The sequence below is a fragment of the Macaca nemestrina genome, chromosome X (genome assembly GCF_043159975.1).
Source record: "Macaca nemestrina isolate mMacNem1 chromosome X, mMacNem.hap1, whole genome shotgun sequence".
NCBI lineage: Eukaryota > Metazoa > Chordata > Mammalia > Primates > Cercopithecidae > Macaca > Macaca nemestrina.
Window position 1 is genome coordinate 118978820 of NC_092145.1, and position 19740 is coordinate 118998559.

Here is a 19740-nt window from a genome sequence, read left to right on the forward strand (position 1 = left end):
AGATGATATGATTCTGTGTGTAGAAGTCAAAGGAATCTGTAGACAATTAGAATTAGTAGCAAGGTTTAGAAAGTTTGCTGATATAAAATCAATATACGAAAACCAATTATATTTATAAGCCACAAACAGAAAATAAAACTTTTAAAGGGTACCATACATAACACCACTTGCAACACAATAATATTATAAAATGTTCTTGCACACACACAAAACTGGATCTGATTAGGCCTCTAGATTTTATTACCTATTTGCAGGAAATACAAAGGACAGAGAGACATACTAAAGATACCACAGGTACACAGTCAGAAAAATCCAGACTCTACAGAAACTAAAGGACAAACAACCAGTTTCTACAACAAACAAATTGTAAGAAAAGAAAGAGGAGGGAGAGGGAACCTATAGATTTTAAAGGGATTTCAGAAGAAAACTATATTCTTGGATTTGTTCCAAAATAATCTAGGATAAGGTGGTATAAATGAAATAAGGTCAGGTGCGGTGGCTCACGCTTGTAATCCAGCACTTTGGGAGGACGAGACAGGTGGATCACCTGAGGTCAGGAGTTCGAGACCAGTCTGGCCAACATGGTGAAACCCCATCTCTACTAAAAATACCAAAAAAAATTAGCTGGGCATGGTGGCAGGTGTCTGTAATCGCAGCTACTTGGAAGGCCGAGACAGGAGAATTGCTGGAACCCGGGAGGCGGAGGTTGCAGTGAGCCGAGATCGTGCCACTGCACTCCAACCTGGGCGACAGAGTGAGACTCTGTCTCAAAAATAAATAAATAAAAAATAATAAAAAAATAAACTATGACTAATAATTGTCAAAGCTGGGTTGTAGATAGCTGGGTTTCATTACACTATATCCTCGTATGTGTCTGAAATTTTTAGTATTACAAAGTGTTTCTTAAAATACCATTTACAAAGCCTTTATTAAAAAATGGCCAGGCCTGGTGACTCGCGCCTGTAATCCCTGCACTTTGGGAGGCCGAGGTGGGCGGATCACTTGAGACCAGGAGTTCAAGACCAGACTGGCCGGCCGGGCGCGGTGGCTCAAGCCTGTAATCCCAGCACTTTGGGAGGCCGAGACGGGCGGATCACGAGGTCAGGAGATCGAGACCTTCCTGGCTAACACAGTGAAACCCCGTCTCTACTAAAAAGAATACATAAAACTAGCCGGGCGAGGTGGCGGGCGCCTGTAGTCCCAGCTAGTCGGGAGGCTGAGGCAGGAGAATGGCGTGAACCCGGGAGGCGGAGCTTGCAGTGAGCCCAGATCGCGCCACTGCACTCCAGCCTGGGCGACAGAGCGAGACTCCGTCTCAAAAAAAAAAAAGAAAAAAAAAAGACCAGACTGGCCAACATGGCGAAACCCCATCTCTACTAAAAGAAAATATATATATACAACAATTAGCTGGGTGTGGTGGTGCACACCTGTAGTCCCAGCTACTCAAGAGGCTGAGGCATGAGAATATGTCAAGCCTGGAAGGTGGAGATTGCAGTGAGCCAAAATTGTGCCACTGCACTCCAGTCTGGGCGGCAGAGAGAGACTCTGTCTCAAAAAATAAAATAACCTAGGAATAAATCTAACAAAGATGTCAAGACATTTACAGAATAAATTATAAAATTTATTGAGACCAGGTACAATGGCTCATGCCTGTAATCCCAGCACTTTTGGAGGCCAAAGCAGGCAGATTACTAGAGCCCAGAAGTTTGAGACTGTCCTGAATAACAGAGCAAGATCCGGTCTCTACAAAAATACAAAAATTAGGCCAGGCCCGGTGGCTCACACCTGTAATCTCAGCACTTTGGGAGGCCGAGGCAGGCAGATCACCTGAGGTCAGGAGTTTGAGACCAGCCTGGCCAACATGGCGAATCCCCATCTCTACTAAAAATACAAAAATTAGCTGGGCGTGGTGGCGGGCACCTGTAATCCCAGCTACTTGGGAGGCTGAGGCAGGGAGAATCACTTGAACCTGGGAGGACGGAGGTTGCAGTGAGCTGAGATCGTGCCACTCCACTCCATCCTGGGCGACAGAGCGACACTCTGTCTCAAGAAAAAAAAAAAATTAGGTGGCATGCACCTGTAGTCCGCTACTTAGGAACCTGAAGCGGAAGGATTGCTTGCACCCAGGAGGTCAAAGTAACAGTGAGCCAAGATTGTACCACCGCACTCCAGCCTGGGCGACAGAGCAAGATTCTGTCTCGGGGAAAAAACAACAACAACAACAACAACCAAAAAAAAAAAAAAATATATATATATATATATATATATACACATTTAAAAAGATATAAGTAAATGGAGAGACATACTGTGTTCAAGGACTGGAAGACTCAGTATTATAGAGATGTCTATTCCTCCTAGATAGATTTCATAGATAAGATGCAATCCCAACAGTTTTGAAATTGACAAGCTAATTTTAAAGTCTACATGGAAATGCACAAGGTCAGGAATAGCCAAGATGCTCTTGAAGAACAAGGAAGGAGGTCTTGCTCTACCAGATACCAAGACTTGTTATAAAGCTATAGTAAACAAGATAATAAGGTATGGGTTTAGAGATAATTAGGTATGCTCAAATAGACTACAAAGGAGTAGAGAACCTGAAAACACTCCCATACATAAATGGACACTTGATGTGCACAGCAATGAGGAATGGACAGGCTTTTCAATAATGTGGGACAATTGGGTATCCATTAGGAAGAAAAAAGGAATTGGACCCCTCCTTTACACCATAAGCAAAAATCAGTTCTAGGCCAGGCACAGTGGCTTACGCCTGTAATCCCAGCATTTTGGGAGGCCAAGGCAGGTGGATCGCACAAAGTCAGGAGTTCAAGACCAGCCTGGCCAACATAGTGAAACCCCATCTCTACTAAAAAAATACAAAAATTAGCAAGGCATGGTGGCATACGCCTGTAATCCCACCTACTCAGGAGGCTGAGGCATGAGAATCACTTGAACCTAGGAAGCAGAGGTTACAGTGAGCCGAGATTGCACCACTGCACTCCAGCCTGGGCATCACAAGGTGACTCTGTCTCAAAAACAGAAAAAACAGCAGTACTAGTACATTAATACCCGAAATGTAAAAGACAAAACTATAAACTTTGAGAAGGTAATATTGGAGAATATCTTCTGGGACAAGGAAGGATTTCTTTTTATTTTTATTTATTTTTCTAAAGTCAGGGTCTCTGTCTCCCAGGCTGGAGTGCAGTGGTGTAGTCTTGGCTGACTGCAGCTTGGAACTCCTGTACTCAAGTGATCCTGCTTCAGCCTCCCTAGTAGCTGGGACTACAGGCACATAACATCGCACCAGCAAATTTTTTTTTTTTTTTTTGTAGAGATAGGGTCTTGCTGTGTTGCTCAGGCTGGTCTCAAACTCCTGGCCCCAAGTGAGCCTCCCTCCTTGGCCTCCCAAAGTGTTGGGAAATCCCCTGCTAAGAATTTCATTTTTGGTTTTTTTTACACAAGGTCTCGCTCAGTTGCCCAGGCTAGAATGCACTGGCATGATCTCAAATCACTGCAACCTCTACCTCTCAGGCTCAAGTAATTCTCCTGTCTCAGCATCTGGAGTAGCTGGGACTACAGGCACATGCCACCGCACCCGGCTAATTTTTGTATTTTTAGTAGAGATGGGGTTTCGCCATGTTGCCCAGGCTGGTGTGAACTCCTGAGCTCAAGTGATCCACCTGCCTCAGCCTCCCAGAGTGCTGGGATTACAGGCATGAGCCATCGCACCTGGCTGAGGATTTCTTAAGATATCAAAAATACTTCCCATTAAAGAAAAGACTGATAAATTTGACTAAATTAAAACTAATAAGTTATGCTCATCAAATGATACCACAAAGAGAGCAAAAAGGCAAGCCACAGAGTAGAAGAAGATGTCTGCAACACATATATTAATAACTAACAAAAGCATAATATCCAGACTATATAAAGAATTTCTACAAATCTATGAGAAAAAGACAACTGAATAGAAGAATGGTCAAAAGACTTGAACACTTTACAAAAGAGGAAATTCAGTAGCCAATAAACATATGAAAAAATGATCAATCTTACTAATGAGTGAAATGTAAACTAAAATGTAAATTAAAAACACAGTGGTATTCCATTATTCATCCACCATGATGGCTAAAGTTAAAGATGGATAATACCAAGTGTTGCCAAGGAAGTGGAACAGTAGGAATGTTCATACACTGCTGGTGGGAGTGTAAATCAGTACAATGTCATTGGAAAGTAACTTGCCATTTACAATAGCACCATATGGCATTCCGATCGTGATTTTGGACTCTTATATGTGAGTCACTTGGGGACCCTTGGTTAGCCCCCATGAGCAAAATCATTAAGAGAGCAAAGTCTTCTGTGGCAGTATCCTGAAAAGTAAGTATTTGCTTAGACTGAACCTAAAAGAGCAACTTTTTAACATCATCTTTGTTTATGTTACCAATGCTGGATGTTATAGATCAAAATTATAATGTCCTGATTGTGGTTATAACTGTGAATTTAATCAGAGCACACTTTTTATATCTTATATTAGAATCTCCATGTAGCAGTAGTACCATTTATTAAGCTGTTGTTAGAAAGATTAAAGGAGTTAATACACGTCAAGTTCCTAGAAAAGTGTCTAACATTAAGTGCTCAGTACCAGCTAACAAGTGACAAAGCCAGAATTCAAACCAGGCCTGTGTTGAAACATTCTACTGTGTCTCATGGCCACATGTTTAGGCATCTAATCTGTGTTGTCAGTATATGTTCAAGGAGTACCATGCCATTTTAGTATAAGCCTATATTTTAAAAACATTTCTAGGAAATTGTCATGAAAACCAAAGAATAGCCTTTGTCCAAATTTTTTAAAAGATTAGAATGAGTATGGTTATGCTGTTTTATGTAAATTCTTCAAATGGATGACTCTTCTATTTTATCAACCAGAACTATAAATTCATTTTATTTTATTTTTATTTTTATGTGTGCTAGGCGAGTAGCTTGCATTGCCATGGAGAAGACCAAACAGGAGCAGCAGGCCAGCTGTACTTGGTTTGGCAAGAAAAAGAAGCAGTACAAAGATAAATATTTGGCAAAGCACAATGCAGGTAGGGAAAAGCACGACTGTTACTGAGGCTGGGTTCAGCATCTCCAAGACCTAAAGAGATGTAATATTTTAATTCAGTCTTCAGTGTTCTCTATCCAAAAAATTCTACCATATGAGATCGTCATCAACTTTCAAAACCTTTAAGAAACCCCTACCTCCAATTAATATGTTGGTTATTTGCTAGATATTTTACAGAGCTATACTTTATAGGACAAAAATGTTATTTTGAAATAGTATCTTCTGGAATGAAAAGAATCCAACACGTTAAGTCGTCCCCTGAGAAATGAAAGCCTGAGAGTTTGCTGAGTAGCCAGCAAACTCTCTTTGATCTTGAACAGATCTCCTCCCCTCTGGCTCCTGCCTGGCCCTTGGGCGTGGCCCTGTGATAAACATCTAAGGGTAGAGGTGTGCTCTTATCAGAGAACTGTGTCACAAATGGTTCTGTGGTTGGTTTGAAAGAGTACAAATGACATGGACACTGACTTGGTTTTGTCCATTTCTGTGAGTAGTCTTCTTCCCTCATGATATTTCCAAGCTCCCTGGCCGGGCGCGGTGGCTCACGCCTGTAATCCCAGCACTTTGGGAGGCCGAGGCGGGTGGATCACAAGGTCAGCAGATCGAGACCATCCTGGCTAACACGGTGAAACCCCGTCTCTACTAAAAATACAAAAAATTAGCCGGGCGTGGTGGCAGGCGCCTGTAGTCCCAGCTACTCGGGAGGCTGAGGCAGGAGAATGGCGTGAACCCGGGAGGCGGAGCTTGTAGTGAGCTGAGATGGCGCCACTGCACTCCAGCCTGGGCGACAAAGTGAGACTCTGTCTCAAAAAAAAAAAAAAAAAAAAGAAAAAGAAAAAAGGCAGATATTTCCAAGCTCCCACAAGAACAAGAATCTTATCTTGGCCTTCCCTTTATAGTATGTATGTTTGCCCATATGGAAGTTTGTATTAAACTTAAGTCAAAATGTTCACTTGTCTTGTTAAAAACAGAAATTAATACCAAAAAAGCATGATCTGTTGTTGCAATAGAATATCCAGAAGATTCACAGGGTGCAACTTAAGCTAAAGAAAATGCATAGTGGTATACAGGAGTGCTAACGTAAGAAGTTATTTTCAATAACTTCTTAATATGACTCCTTTTATAAGGAACTTTTTCTGAGGAATTGAAAGTCCTGACTGGCATTAGGTTAGTTCCCAAGGTTTCAGAAATAGCTCCAAAAATTAGAAATGTGGCCAAAAAAATCAAGTGAATCCAGTCATGCATACCCAGATTGATGGCATAATGTTTCTGACAAGTATGAAATGCATTTTTCTCTGTAAATGTTATAACATACTCTGAATTGTTCATTTCTCAATCAGAAATTAAAAGTAAACATTTCAAACTGCTGTATAATGTGGAATGAATGTGAGTGGCCACATGGGTTAAGTTTAAACAGCTCAGTTAAATGAGGAATCATTCCCTTCTCGTTAGTTACATTGTACCACATTTTTATTTCCAAAAACAGTATAATTTCTGATTATGTGCTACTACAGAGCAGCAGTTTCATAATGGCTTTTTTGGTTTTATAAAGGGAAGAAATAGTTAAAGCAGACTAGTTACACAAAATGTAGCAACTATTAAGTAAATGCTCAAGTATACTATTTGAAGAAATGCACTGCAGAGCCAGTCACGGTGGTGGTGCCTGTAATCCCAGCTACTTAGGAGGCTGAGGCAGGAAGATTGCCTGAGCCCAGGAGTTTGAGGCCAGCCTGGGCAACATAGCAATACCCTATCTATACAAAATAAAAATGAAATAAATAGAAATGCACAGCGGTATCAGCAGAATGTTGCTTTCACACAAAACGTCAGTGGTTATTACCAAGTCTCCTTAGTTGCCCTTATTTCTGTCAGCTTCTAACAGTCTAACACAATCTAATAGGCTGACAAGGAGATGTGTTGACATATAAATTGAGAAATGTATGCATCTCACCTTATAATTTTTGCAACAGTGTTAAATGATACATAGATATAGATGGCATTGAAAGTAACTTACACCTAGAAAAGCGAAGAAATGGCTGGTTCAGGCTGTCAGTTCATCATTAGATTTATGCTGTACTAATAGAGGGCATGTAAACATGAGTATTCAGTTTGCCAGTATTCTTTAATTCAGCTCTGAGGGAAGTAAGAAATTAATTCATTGAAAAACTAGAATTCTCTAAATACTGTCAAAGAATCAATTTAATCATTCATTTAAGAATTTTGCCAGAGAATCAGCATTCAATCTGGCAGCCAGTGTTTTCACTTTTGTGTGAGTGTGTGTGTTTTCACTTTTTCCACTCTTTCGCCATCAGGGCATCACTGGTCTTCTTCCATTGTTCCCATTCTCTGATTCCCATTAGGTGGTGCACAGTGGCCCTGCAAACACGCCTGTAAGCTTAATAGGCAGCTGGAGATAGGACCAGGAATTAGCACACCTGAGTGTGCAATTTGGGCAAATCACTTCGCTTCTGCGGGCCTTGAAATGAGGGAATTAGGTTAATCAAGGATATCTTTTCTAATTCTAAAGATCAGTGGGTCTCGGGTTCTTTCATCACTGGGCCTGACAAACGGCAATCATTCAATGAAGCCAAGTATTCTTGTACTGTCTATCTCAGGCTCTTGATCTCTGGTAGACATTGCCTATCCAGGTTGAAAGCTATTACCCTTGACATAGAAGGCAGGAGCCTAATAGGGGTAGAATAGAATTGTTTTTTCCTCTGTCTTTTGACACTTACCTCCTATCCCAAACCATTGACCTCTCTAAGTTCTTGTCAGCTTAGAATGAAGAAAGGAGGGGTTGAGAGGACAGGGGAGCCTACTGCCACCACCTGTTTGGTATCATCAGTATTTTCCTAACCAGCGGTCTTGTGGGCATCAGAACCTTCCTTGCCATGCTTGAGGGGTTGTTCTACATGTCAGTGTGTGTCACTGTGTATAAGGCCCTCCTTTGAAAGAAAGTCTGAGCTTCTTGGATGGTCCTTGCAGAGACCCTTAAGTGTCTTTGTAGAACTTTGTGTTTAGGCCTATTTGTGATTCTCTAGTCAGGATATCATTGTTAGGCTTCCCTCGCCTGCAAAATAATCACTGTGAGCTCTCTTTTTAGTGTCTCTTTCTGGAAGAAGATTCCCAACTTTTTTCCTGGACTTTCTGAAATACACTGCCTGCAAAGCCTAGCATTCCTTTCTGTCACCATCTCTTCAGGTTTCTTCTACATCATCAACCAACTCTTCCATTTTGTTCATTAGAAAGTCCAGAAGAACCACTTGCTTAGTATTACCTTTGCTTTACAAGAGATCAAACTGTCAAGTATTTAATCAGCTGTTCTGCTTTTAGCTATGATGAAAGATCATCCCAATGTACAGAAGTGTCCTTATAAAGAATTGCTCTAAAAGACTGAGAAACAAATACTATTGACCTCCACTGGTGAGGCAGTTGCTTTGAGAAATATCATAGCCTTTCATACCAAACTAGATGGGCTCATGGGCCACAGATAAAACAAGATCTCAAAAGGATTTTTCTGGCTTCTTTAGAAGTTGATGGTAAAATACAGTACTCTGTTCTTCTGCTACTACTCAGTTAATTAAAATAAAGGCCGTATGTTTTGTTTCCTGCTTCAGATCTTTGAGAATTCATCATATATTGATGGCAAGATCCAAACCTTATCAAATTCTGGCATTATTTGTATTTGTGGTACAAATGAAGGTTGGGAATTTTGTCATTATCTAGAACTGGTGGGAATGATAACACTAGAATTATTTCCATTTTTGTCACTAGGAAATTCTACATAGCTTGTTAAAGTGGAATTCTGTTCAGACTGTGTTACCTACAATTGCCATCATAAAGTGACAGCCTATTCGCTGAATTTGACCCATGAGTAAATTTTATCCCTCTAACTCCCACACACACAGTGTTTAAAATAAATTTTAATAAGTCATCATATGTGAAAGTCAGGATATTTAACATAAAAATTTGGGTTTCAGAGTTCCCTTAGAAGAACAAGGAATGCAGCAATACCAGGCCCACTTTCTCTCGCAGTAACTCTGGGTGGTTAATGTGGCCTTTGAATGGTCACTCATTCTCCAGCACACGCTGTCCACACCACTGCCTGTTTTTGCACCTGGCCCACTTCATTCAACCACATTAGCTACCTGACCCCTGCGGGCATTCAAGTATCTACTTCTTAACCCAATGCTACCAGTGTGCAATGCTCTTTTGAATTGGAGGTCTTTATAGTATTTGAAGATCTTGATAGCATTTCCAACTGAGACAAGGATTCAACGTTAATGACTTTTTTATGGAAAAAATTCAACCTGGAAAGTAGTTACATAAATACTTAAAAGAAGTGTCTGGAATGTTAAGTAGTTTAGCAGGAAATCAGGGTAATATGAGCAAACTGTGCCAGACAGTATTTCTGAATCCTTGGGAATAGATTTGATTATGGTGTGTGTAGCTTTTACAGCAAATACATTTTCTGTAACACATAAAAGGTTTCTAGCCATGTATACTTGGTGCAAAAAGCATTGTAGTGTGGCTAGAACAACTGAACTCTAGAGGCATTGAGATTCCTCAGCCCCCAGGACTTCCAAAAGTCATTTTAGATCAAGTTACTAATGTAAACTTTTTAAAAATTTAGGAAGTTTTCATTAATTTGTTTTCTTAAATGTTAGAGCCCCGAAATGTTTGCATACACATATTTGAACATAGGGGATTTCTACAATACCATTCACAGGTGTGTTTAAATTATGCTTAATACCACAAGTTAGTACTATTGACTTTAAAAGCTATTCTTTTTTTTTCTGGAATACAAGCAACTCTAAAGGAAACGAAAAGTGACCCATAATCTCACTCACTGCCCTGTTGGCATTAAAAATAATAATAGGCTGTGCGCAGTGGCTCATGCGTAATCCCAGCACTTTGGGAGGCCAAGGTGGGCAGATCACTTGAGGCCAGGAGTTCGAGACCAGCCTGGCCAACATGGCAAAACCCCATCTCTACTAAAAATACAAAACTTAGCTGGGTATGGTGGTGCACGCCGGTAATCCCAGCTACTTGGGAGGCTGAGGCAGGAGAATCACTTGAACCCGGGAGGCAGAGGCTGCAGTGAGCCAAGATCCCACCACTGCACTCCAACCTGGGTGAAGGAGTGAGACCCTGTCTCAATAATAATAATAATAAAAATAATAGGCACACATGGTTAGAAATTACACATGGTACAGGACAGTACAAAGTGAAAAGCAAAAGGCTTCCATGTCTACACTCTCTGAAGAGGTTTTCTTGTAACTATTCTCGATAAAATGTCTATGTTAGTATATAAAATCCACTGGCTTTTATATAAGGTTATTGTTGAATTTCTATTAAATGAGTTTGTTTCTTAATGTGATTTATTTGCCTTGTGTTTAGAATATTGCATGATAAAGTTTATTTTGTACATATTATACTTTTATTTTACTAATATATGAAAAGCCATATTTCAATGACCCCTGTACATTTTTCATGCTGTCTCACTCCCAATGGCCTCTGTGCATGTAAGTAACCTGTTGAATGACTATGCCTCTGTGTTTTTGATGATTTTCTTTTAAGTCCTTTTTTTTAATCAGCAAGCAACTTAAAACCTTTAAAAGTTCATTCTTTAAGTGCTTTCCTAATATTCTTTGTATCTCTTATTTTAAAATACCCTTTTTTTATTGTTTCTCAACCCTATGACCGTGTGGCAATTTCATTTAGACCAGAGTAACCTCTTCATGCTGCTCCTTTATGGTTAAGATATTGATGTTTAACATATCTGTTTCATTTCATTTTCATAACATACCTGTTTGTGGTTTTGATTGTGGACATCTAACTCATTCTTCTGTGTTTTTTTTAAAAAATGACAAGTCTTAATTTGGTAGGATTAGAGTTAGGGCTCTATAGAGGGATAGGTGTGTGTATATACCATTGAGAAAGCTTGTGTCATCATCATCATCTTGCTCTTTCGTGAGATGCTTGCTTATTTTTATTAAAATATATTAAAACATATCTGCTTGTCAATGCACTTCTTTCGTAAGCATACTTTTTCTTGATGGAAATATCACTCAGAGGGCAATAGGTCTAAAAAATAATGCCATCAGCACTCCTGCTTTTATTTTTGCAACTCTCATCACTCCATTACTACTGCAGTATAAGTAACTAGCCCTACCACAGAGGGCCTCATGTTCATTTTAATTTTGTGAGTCTGCCATTCTGAACACAGAAAACATTTCTGGCTTTTTAGCTATTGCTAGAGGATATGCTTTAAAGACTTTCAATCAACCTTTATAAATCAAGTTATCGAAAGAAAACAAATGCGCAAATACCCATTAATATACACTAACCTCTATTTTAATATATTGTATTTCTTTGTATATTGTGATAATGGTGCTTTTTGTTTGTTTGTTTCTGATCTGTTCTATTCCCAAGTATCTTGTTTTGCATTTTAAGTGATTGGGCAAATCACTAATGTTAAGAATTAAGGTGATATTCACAATCATTTGGCCATATTGTTTTAAGGAGTAGAAGGTTCTCTTAATGAATGATTGGCTAAAGTAGCGCAGATTTCGGCCGGGTGTGATGGTTCACACCTGTAATCCCAACACTTCGGGAGGCCAAGACCAGCGAATCACCTGAGGTCAGGAGTTCAAGACCAGCCTGGCCAACATGGTGAAACCCCGTCTCTACAAAAATACAAAAATTGGCTGGGCATAATGGCGGGTGCCTGTAACTCGGGAAGCTGAGGCAGGAGAATCGCTTGAACCTGGGAGGCAGAGGTTGCAGTAAGCCGAGATCGCACCACTGCACTCCAGCCTGGGCGGCAGAGTGAGAGTCCATCTCAAAAATAAATAAATAAATAAATAAATAAATAAATAAATAAAGCAGCCCAAATTCCTTTATTACATCATTGAATCGATTTTACTGAATTTATTTTAACCCCTCTAAAATCCAGGGTTTATTCAATATTCTTTAAAAAAAGAAATGTCAGTATGTAACTGACAGCATTTGGGTATGACCATACAAAAATTACAGGAAACACAGACATACAATTTTAGCCCTTTGTGAGAATTTCCAAATGTGTGTGAGAATTGGACCACGTTGAATTTCAACAGGAATGGGCATCTGCTCAGGAAAGTTTCGTACATTGCTTGAAATTGCTTTTATGATAGTGTTAAGAGGCAGGTTTCAGAAAATATTTGTTAAAATATTTCTCCTCAGTCTGTAGTGATTAGAGAACTCCACTTTTGCAAAGGTTTCGGAGCTCAGACTCTGCTTCATGATTCTTTCCATCCTGATCCACCACACGCAGACTGCCCATGTAATGGTCGACAAGTTTTCAGGCCCAGGAAAGCATGTAACTCTCCTTACATATTCAAGACTCTCCATTGAATGGATATCTGGGTTACAGGAAAGCTTGTGAGATGCTCATTGATAAGCTTATGAAATAGTTACAGAACTTGCCTTAGAATCTAGCATGCCACCTTCATCAACTCTGTTGAAAGAAAGAACCATGAAGTTAAAGACCAGCTGCCCATGCATTTCTCATCCATCTTTAGAAATGTTCTAGCTGGCCCCTCTCCTGGTTAACTTTAGTTGCATTCATGCTATATTCATGTTGGTCACTGTCTGTAGACTTTTTCTTTTTAGTATTACTGACTTCTTAGAATTGGAAAGATATGAACAGCATGTGGTTTCGAATGAATTCATATAATTTGTTGGATACTGCATGAAAAGATATGTAGCATCTTTTAGATTTGGACATTTTAATGCATGTGTTCAGCATCTTTGGATGCCCCTAGTTCTAAAGTGCATTTTCATGGGCTTAAAAATGAAAATTTCTCCCTAGATGCTATATGACTTAAATTACATATAAGCCATATATCATAAGTTAGATTCATATTTTTAAGACATGGTTTTAATATAACTGTAGTTTTGCAGTAAAATTATAATTTATGTACATGAAATAGTCATTCCACAAATTCACCTTTCTTCTAAATCTTTGCGTTTTAGTGTTTGATCAATTAGATCTTGTCACATATGAAGAAGTAGTAAAACTGCCAGCATTCAAAAGGAAAACACTAGTCTTATTAGGTAAGTTTGATTGTATAAGTGGGTTGCTTATTCTCTCTTTCAAAACATTTTGTGAACATTATTAAGAGTTGTCAATTTTAACATTCTTTTTTCCTAAATGACATAGGCGCACATGGTGTTGGGAGAAGACACATAAAAAACACTCTCATCACAAAGCACCCAGACCGGTTTGCGTACCCTATTCCACGTAAGCAATGTCTCAATCTCTTTTCATTATATTTTTCCTATCACTTTTTTAACTCTATAATGTGTGTATTTTTTTCTGATTACATGAGGTATAACTGTTCATTGTAGGAAATTCGTAAAATCCAAAAAAGAACAAGGAGGAAAATGAGTTAACAATAATCCCAACCCCTCTTTCCCTATAATAAATGCTATAAATATTTTGTTGTATACCCTTCTAGGCTTCTCTGCTGTATACCCTTGTCTTAGTACAGATATGTGTATAGAGTGTGTGTGTGTGTGTGTGTGTGTGTGTGTGTGTGTGTTTTAAATAAATTTAGGTTCATCCATTCTGTTTGTAACAATTTTTCTAACAACATGTCATGCGCATTACCCAGACAAATTATTCTTCGGAAAAATAAGTTTTCATAGTTGTAAAGTTTCTGATATGACAATTTTTCCCTTAATTAATATTTAAATTGTTGATTTCTTATCACTTTTTAAACCCAATCAATATGCTAACAGTTGTTTCCGTAAAGATTTTCAAATCTGTAAGATTTTTAATTCTCCTTTATTTTCTGTATCTTATTCTTAACCTCTTGCCCTCTTCATTTTCTCAATTGTAAAATGAAGTAATTCCAGGATTGCAGAGGGGATTTGAGATCATGTGTATGAAGCGCTTAGCAGATGATGGATGAGTAGAAGCTATCTACCACTATCGTTTCATTATTATCATCATTATTCTAAAGTTTAAAATTTTAGGCAAGGCGCGGTGGCTCATGCCTGTAATCCCAGCACTTTGGGAGGCTGAGGTGGGCGAATCACCTGAGGTCGGGAGTTTGAGACCAGCCTGACCAACATGGAAAAACCCCGTCTCTACTAAAAATACAAAATTAGCCAGGCATGGTGGTGCATGCCTGTAATCCCAGCTACTCAGGAGGCTGAGGCAGGAGAATCGCTTAAACCAGAGGTGGAGGTTGTGATGAGCCAAGATCGCACCATTGCACTCCAGCCTAGGCAACAAGAGTGAAATTCCGTCTCAAAAAAATAAAATAAAATAAAATTTTCATCCCAGAAGCTTTCTAGCAGTTCAGGGTTGGAAGAGCTAAAGGAGAATGATTTTTTAAGAGCAACAGGAGAAAATGTGAAGATTGGCTCCATTCTATAGGGCCTTCACATGCCTTCCTGAAGCAATGTCACCACCACTTACAGTTATCTGTACACCTCAGAGAGCCGGGAGGCTTCATGAGACAACCTTCATCCCAAAACCCTGTCTGATTTACACAAGAAATGTATCCAATAGTGCCTCATTTGGCACTACTGGGGTTTTCTAGTAAAACACCTTGAAGTGTTCTTTTAATTCTCCTTATGTCTAGATCATGAGTATAGCAAGCTTACCTAACATTTAGCTTCTTCTTAACCACGTAACAATTGAACTTCCATGTTATTAAATGGCCAGTTAACTAGTTTGGTTTTAAAACTTACCTTTGATGACATCAATCATGACTAGTCTTTGAAATATTTGACCCCGTATGTGTATGTAACATGTATCTAACTACTAAGACGACTAAAGATAGTACAACATCAATATGTTATGTCAGTTCTTTGCTGGGCACGGTGGCGCACACCTATAATCCCAGCACTTTGGGAGGCCGAGATGGGTGGATCACATGAGGCCAGGAGTTTGAGACCAGCCTGGCCAACGTGGTGAAACCGTATCTCTACTAAAAATACAAAAGTTAGCCAGGCATGGTGGCATGCACCTGTAGTCCCAGCTACTAGCGTGGCTAAGGCATGAGAATCACTTGAACCCGGGAGATGGAAGTTGCAGTGAACTGAGATCTTGCCACTGCACTCCAACCTGGGCAGCAGAGCGAGACCCTGTCTCAATAAATAAATAGTAATGCCGGTTCTTCAGCTTTTGAGAGAAAGGGCTTCTCTTAAAATGTCCACATTTTGATGACCACAAGCACTTGATGTTCTAACAGGCTAGCAGGAAAGGGGGAATTCCCCATTAGTTTGGGCTGATGTACACAGGAGAGAGTAGCATAAATTTGTTCTTTCTCAAGGAAAGAAGGAAGCGAGGAAATTGGGAGAGAGAGGGAAAAAAGGGGAAGGAAGGGAGAAGAGAAAGGGGGGTAGGGAGAGAGAGAGAGAATATTAAAACCAGTGTCCCTAGCTCATCTAGAAAAACATTTCCTAAAGTGTGTTTTGCAGGATACTGGTCCTATTAGTATCCACAGAACTAGAGCTTATTGGCGTATACTTCAGTTACACTCACTCAGGTGAGGGGTGGGCAAACCTTTTCTGTAAAGGACCAAATAGTGCACATTTGAGGCTTTAAGGCCATACAGTCTGTCACAAGCACTTAGCTCTGCTGTTATCTCATGAAAACAACCATAGACAATATGTAAACAAAAGCACATGGCTGTGTTCCAATAAAACTTTGTTTACAAAAACAGACAGTAGGTGGCCGGGTGCAGTGGCTGACACCTGTAATCCCAGCACTTTGGGAGACTGAGGCAGGCAGATCACCTGAGGTCAGGAGTTTGAGACCAGTCTGGCCAACATGGTGAAACCCCATCTCTATTGAAAATACAAAAAATAGCTGGGCATAGTGGTACATGCCTATAATCCCAGCTACTCAGGAGGCTGAGGGCACAAGAATCTCTTGAACCCAAGAGGCGGAAGTTGCAGTGAGCTGAGATCGCGCCACTGTACTCCAGCCTGGGCTACAAAGTGGGACTCTGTCTCCAAAGTAAAAAAAAAAATAAATAAAAGACAGTAGGCCATATTTGGCCCATAAGCCAGTTTGTCACCTCCTGATTGACGTCTTCCATAAAAATTATGGCTATGTCTGGCCACAGTCATTGTGTTTTCAATGTAATGTGCCTTTTGCTGTATCCTAACATTCTCCTTTTGCAAGATGTTATAGACCATCACTTTTCTATAGAACTTTCTGTGACAATGACAGTACTTGATGTCTGCGCAGTCCAGTACAGTGGCCATTAACCACACGTGGTTATTGAATCCTTGAAATGCCGCTAGTGAGACTGAGAAACTAAAATTTGAATTTTATTTAATTTTGGCTTATTTAAATTTAACCATATGCGGTTTTCCATTTTTTTATTCTCCTGTTTTCCTTCTACACAAGACTCAACTGCAGTAAGGCACACAGTGAGTTATATTCATCTTGGGCCATTTCATGTCTTCCTCCTGTGGTGATTCATGAAGGGATAAAATACATCTCACCTGAACACTGAAAGATTCACCAAACCAGACAACTGACTGGCTACTGTGGTGTGATGTACACAGATAAATATGGTTTCTAGAATTTAGTTCTGCAAAGCCACTGGGGGTGAGAACAGGGGATATGAGATATATGCTAAAGAATCCATAGCTTTTAGGAAGAGACTGGGTTTGAGTAAATCTGTTGGGAGCGTAGTAAGCTCATCAGCTCCGCCTTTTAAACCTCTTGTGCCATGCGGCTTTGCAGACACAACCAGACCTCCAAAGAAAGATGAAGAAAATGGAAAGAATTATTACTTTGTATCTCATGACCAAATGATGCAAGACATCTCTAATAACGAGTACTTGGAGTACGGCAGCCACGAGGATGCAATGTATGGGACAAAACTGGAGACCATCCGGAAGATCCACGAGCAGGGGCTGATTGCAATACTGGACGTGGAGCCTCAGGTAATGCCCAGCCTCCCCGAATGTCTGACATCCTGCCTGCATGCCAATAAGCACAGATTCTGAAATCAAAAATACCATCAGAAAGTCACAGGTCACATAATTTCATAAACTACGGAAAAGTGTCAATAATGGAGGCATTGGGGGTTCACAGTCTAGAATGCCAGCTGACTAATCGTTGGACTCAGTGCACACACCAGGTATTTAAGAAGCAGACATTATTCTCTTAAGAGGTTTATTATATGCAGAAGCTCAATAAGGTTCCTGATTGGGTCTACGCCTGCCAGAAATCCTACAATCATCTGACCTCAGGATGAGGCTCTGGCACTTTGTTATCACAACAGCCACCTTCCCTCTCTGGGTACAGCTCATGCTGGACCATCAGAGCCTCTGCCAGCACATTATGTTCATCTCCAGTGAGAAACTGATCCTGGGGCCTGGGTCTAAAACACAGCACTAGCTTTATGAAAGCAAGCATGAGTGAGCCCAGATGTCAAAGACAGCAGGGATGGAAACCCATGGTGTCTCTCAGCCTCTGCCATTTCCTTACCTGAGCACAATGCCTGACCCTGAGCGAAAAGTAGGAGAGGGATAAAGACTTGGAAGAGGACTCAAAAGAGAGCCAGACACAGAGATGACGAAATGGTTTCTAGATATGTCTTGCAATAGGAATTATTAAACTTGGAAAAGAGAAAGCTGAAGGCTTTACATCAAAAATGCTGACAAGCTGTTTTTTCATCTCTGAGTTCAAACCAAGTAGACATGGGAGGTAAAGCACAGTAGGAAGGATTTGGGAGTTGTAGACATCAAGGTGGGTTACAGGAGAGGCTTGTGGGTGCCCATGTGACTCCGAGTTGCCATTTCTCGGACTGACCTGTACCAAATCTCTTTTAACACTTAGAAATAGAACCAGTATGCTACCTGCTGAAATAGTAGACCAGCTTCCCTCAAGCAGGCTGTGTTTCATCAGGAGGCTTACCTGGCTATCCTAGGCAGGACGAATCCCTGTTCAAGGACCACTGTATGAGACTTGGTCCCCTAATCATCCCTAAAGCAAGGACAGAACCTGTATAGCCAGAGTCTGTGTGACGTGGGACCTGACAGCTCAGTTTCTGGGCTCCAGGATCCTAATTTGTGGCCAGTGGGTTCACCCATTTCCGTTTACAACACCTGATGGCGTTCTTGAACTTGGAACTTTGGAAACCACAAAAGGATCTGTTTAAGGGGCTAGGGAGGAAAGCAGCAGTAGGGTGAACACTGCAATTTACTTAACAATTAACTTGGACCTATATAGAACTAAATATATGATGTGTACCACAGATTGATTTTTGTTTAACTGCTAATCCCTCCTTACTAGGGATTGGAAAAATCTTCTGGCCAGGGGTGGCTAGAGGCAAAGTCTCAATCCTGGTCCTGGTCTTCGACATCCTCTCCTTGGGTTCCACACTGGTCTTCACCTGAACGTCGTTTTCTGCTGGTAGTAATGTCTCTAGCAGTATGCTGGCTGCAGGGCTCCTCAGACTCCCTCTGCATTACCTAAGTCCACTTTCGAGGGCTTTCTGCCTTACCTGCCTCCGCTGCTGCCGCCGCCACTGCCACTGCTGCTGCTGCCGCTGCTGCTGCTGCTCCACCCGTAGCGTCCAGCTCTCCCTGTCTCCTTGCCCTTGCACAGCCATGCATTGCTCTGCACTGCTGAGTGGGAGACACTTCTCTCAGCCTCCTCAGGACACCCACAGCAGTTACTTTTACCCATTGCACTTGGCCCCAAAGCACCTCCTCACCCCGGCTGGGCACTCTCCTCTGTTCCCCTGAGTGCTGGATGAGCTCACCTGCACTCTTCTCTCCTGCTTCCTGGGTCCCTGCATCTCAGAACTGTGATCTCTCAGATCCACTTAGCCCCGAGGGCCGGCCATAGGCATCTGGCTGCCTGAGCCTCTTTGGGCCAGCGGCCCTGGGGATAGGGATTGCCAAGGTCCTGCCCCTCCCGTTGGTCTGGTTGACTACACTCGTCCCAGGCCCTGCTGCCCAGGCCAGCCTCATGCCAGTCCTGGTCTCACAATGACCGCTGCATACCACAGTACAGCTGAGGATGCCCACAATCTGCGCCGCCTGGGCTTCACTCTTGGGCTTCTCTGCCCTCAGCCCAGTCTCTCCTCGGCTGGGCAAGGTCTTCATCCTGCCTTCAGGATACCTGTGACCATGAACAACTTGCTTTCAGGCAGAGCCTCATTGCTCCAGGGAGGCTCTCTCCTTAGAACATTTTTCTCCACCCCCCTTTCCCACTCCAGCTTCTTAGATGACCCCTCTACTGTATCTCACAGACAGTTCAATCCAACAAACTTGTATTAAGCACTTATATGCCAAGCAGAGGGTCAGGAGCTAAGAATACAATTCAGAAGACAAGATGGTGAGGATGAAATTCCTTCCTCATTGTACATCCAAAACTGTCCATAACAGAAGGGCCTTGTGGCGTTTTTTTAAATCCTCTCACTTCTGCCAAACTACATGTGGACCATAGGAAAACCACCTAACACGTGTCCAACTCTTTTAGTGCCGGTCTAATACTGTATGCCATCTTATTTCAGACAACTGAGGCCCAATTGAGCATGTCTAATAACACTATATGATAAGATGTTGTGGTCCAACTTTAAAGCTAGAGGATGATGGTAAAGACATTAAACTAGAAAGAAATT

At 41.1% G+C, this 19740-nt stretch overlaps 1 protein-coding gene across 15 annotated transcripts in view; it reads left to right on the forward strand.

The window, feature by feature from the left end:
* LOC105463230 (calcium/calmodulin dependent serine protein kinase) overlaps nucleotides 1-19740 on the forward strand; it is a 412561-nt gene that overhangs the window by 379435 nt on the left and 13386 nt on the right. For 10 of the 15 annotated variants that reach the window (XM_011710276.3, XM_071088417.1, XM_071088418.1 and 7 more), the window contains 4 exons: nucleotides 4963-5078; nucleotides 13109-13189; nucleotides 13296-13376; nucleotides 16848-17050. In XM_011710276.3, the coding sequence (XP_011708578.1) occupies nucleotides 4963-5078; nucleotides 13109-13189; nucleotides 13296-13376; nucleotides 16848-17050 (481 nt within the window). The remainder of the gene's footprint in view (nucleotides 1-4962; nucleotides 5079-13108; nucleotides 13190-13295; nucleotides 13377-16847; nucleotides 17051-19740) is intronic. The other 5 variants (XM_071088415.1, XM_011710290.3, XM_011710303.3 and 2 more) reach the window with 1 other exon arrangement.